This window comes from Plutella xylostella, chromosome 10, assembly GCF_932276165.1.
Source record: "Plutella xylostella chromosome 10, ilPluXylo3.1, whole genome shotgun sequence".
In the NCBI taxonomy this organism is placed as follows: domain Eukaryota; kingdom Metazoa; phylum Arthropoda; class Insecta; order Lepidoptera; family Plutellidae; genus Plutella; species Plutella xylostella.
Window position 1 is genome coordinate 5,286,207 of NC_063990.1, and position 1,408 is coordinate 5,287,614.

Consider the following 1,408-nt stretch of genomic DNA (forward strand, 5'->3'; position numbering starts at 1 on the left):
ACAAAACATTATCTGTGATCTTATAATGACAGAAGCATTTGACAACAGCCTGCTGGCGTGTGACACTGACAATGTCATGTCAAGTAGTAACTGTCAGTGAAATAAACAACAAAATATATTGGTTTTGAATTTTTATTTTATTATCTATTAAAAATGGATATTACCGGTGAAAACACACCACAACTCAATGCAAGTTCTAGTAAAATAAACCCTTCTGAATTTGATGTTACAATTACGGCTTTGCTAATTGGCCTAGGAGCAGAAAAATACATCGACATCTTTCGGTAACTTTTATTTATAAAAAGTAGAAATTGATAACAGCACAGTCTCAAAAACAATAGTAGGTAACTAACACTGTTTTATATTTTCTAGAAAGCAGAACATTGGCCAGTGCACACTAGCCGAACTATGCGACGAAGATCTTATAAAACTCGGTGTCGATGATTCCGAAATTAGACAAAAAATATTGGATGAAGTACAAAATCTGCCAATGTACGAGGAGTCTATCGATGAGTAAGTGCATTTAAGTAACATCTCCAAAGTATTAAGACTACTAAATTGTATTTGTTTACATAATTACTGTCAATTACTTATAATTTTAGGGTTAGAAGTATTCACAATCTGGGTCTAAGAGAAATAGGGGAAGTGCTTGAAGAAAATGGGCAGCATTTGTACAAAATTCATTTAAGTATGGTAGCTAATAATTTAGCATTGAAGAGAACGAAAAATATATCAGATTGTCTTTTAATGAAAGATAAATATGCCTCAGAAATAGCACTAACAACTCTACAGGAAATGAAATCTATACTCAATTCAATGGATAAGGCTATTCACTCTCAATTGAAGGTAATTTGTAATGAATCCTGCTTTGAAAATGCAGATAAGTTTGAAAATAAAATTACTTAAGTAATTAAAAAAACACTAAATCAACATTTTTGATTCCAGGCATATGCAGAGGAACCAAGATCTAAAAAGAATAAGAAAATTATAGTAGGTACTGTGGGAGGTGTGATGATTGCTTTGTTAGGTGTGTTATTTGTAAGGTCACTGAAACAACTAAAATGAAAAAAAAAATTATGATTAGCTGACCAATCTACCTCAGGTAAAAAAATACTATGCACATAATTATGATGTTGTGATTTCGCCAAAGGCCATCCAAAAATTGTTGCCATATTATCTAGTTGCTCTTGTTAAATAAATGTCTGTAATATGTTTAAGAATAGTTGTGTTTATTTGCATTGATATCATCATGAGGCAGAATACAAAAATGGATGCAATGTATGCATGCATTATGGTGGTGCTTCCTTGAGGATTCACACTGTACCTCCCCTCTCAACCATACTGATGCTTCCTTAGCCCATTTGATTCATTTTCACTTGGATCTATAGAATTCAGTGTTATCCTGGCT

At 32.5% G+C, this 1,408-nt stretch overlaps 1 protein-coding gene across 1 annotated transcript; it reads left to right on the top strand.

The window, feature by feature from the left end:
• Window positions 1-73: 73 nt before the first annotated feature.
• On the top strand, window positions 74-1,220 carry LOC105382007. The gene is made up of 4 exons (XM_011551824.3): window positions 74-284; window positions 373-513; window positions 603-846; window positions 946-1,220. The coding sequence occupies exons 1-4, from the start codon at window positions 154-156 to the stop codon at window positions 1,063-1,065; spliced, it is 636 nt and encodes a 211-aa protein (XP_011550126.3). The 5' UTR covers window positions 74-153; the 3' UTR covers window positions 1,066-1,220.
• The last annotated feature ends 188 nt before the right edge of the window (window positions 1,221-1,408 follow it).

Excerpts from the sequence above, each read along its gene's own strand:
- LOC105382007 (XM_011551824.3), top strand. The coding sequence starts at position 154 with ATGGATATTACCGGTGAAAACACACCACAACTCAATGCAAGTTCTAGT. Across the intron at positions 514-602 it reads TACGAGGAGTCTATCGATGA|GGTTAGAAGTATTCACAATC; the intron begins GTAAGTGCATTT and ends TTATAATTTTAG. Across the intron at positions 847-945 it reads CTATTCACTCTCAATTGAAG|GCATATGCAGAGGAACCAAG; the intron begins GTAATTTGTAAT and ends TTTTGATTCCAG.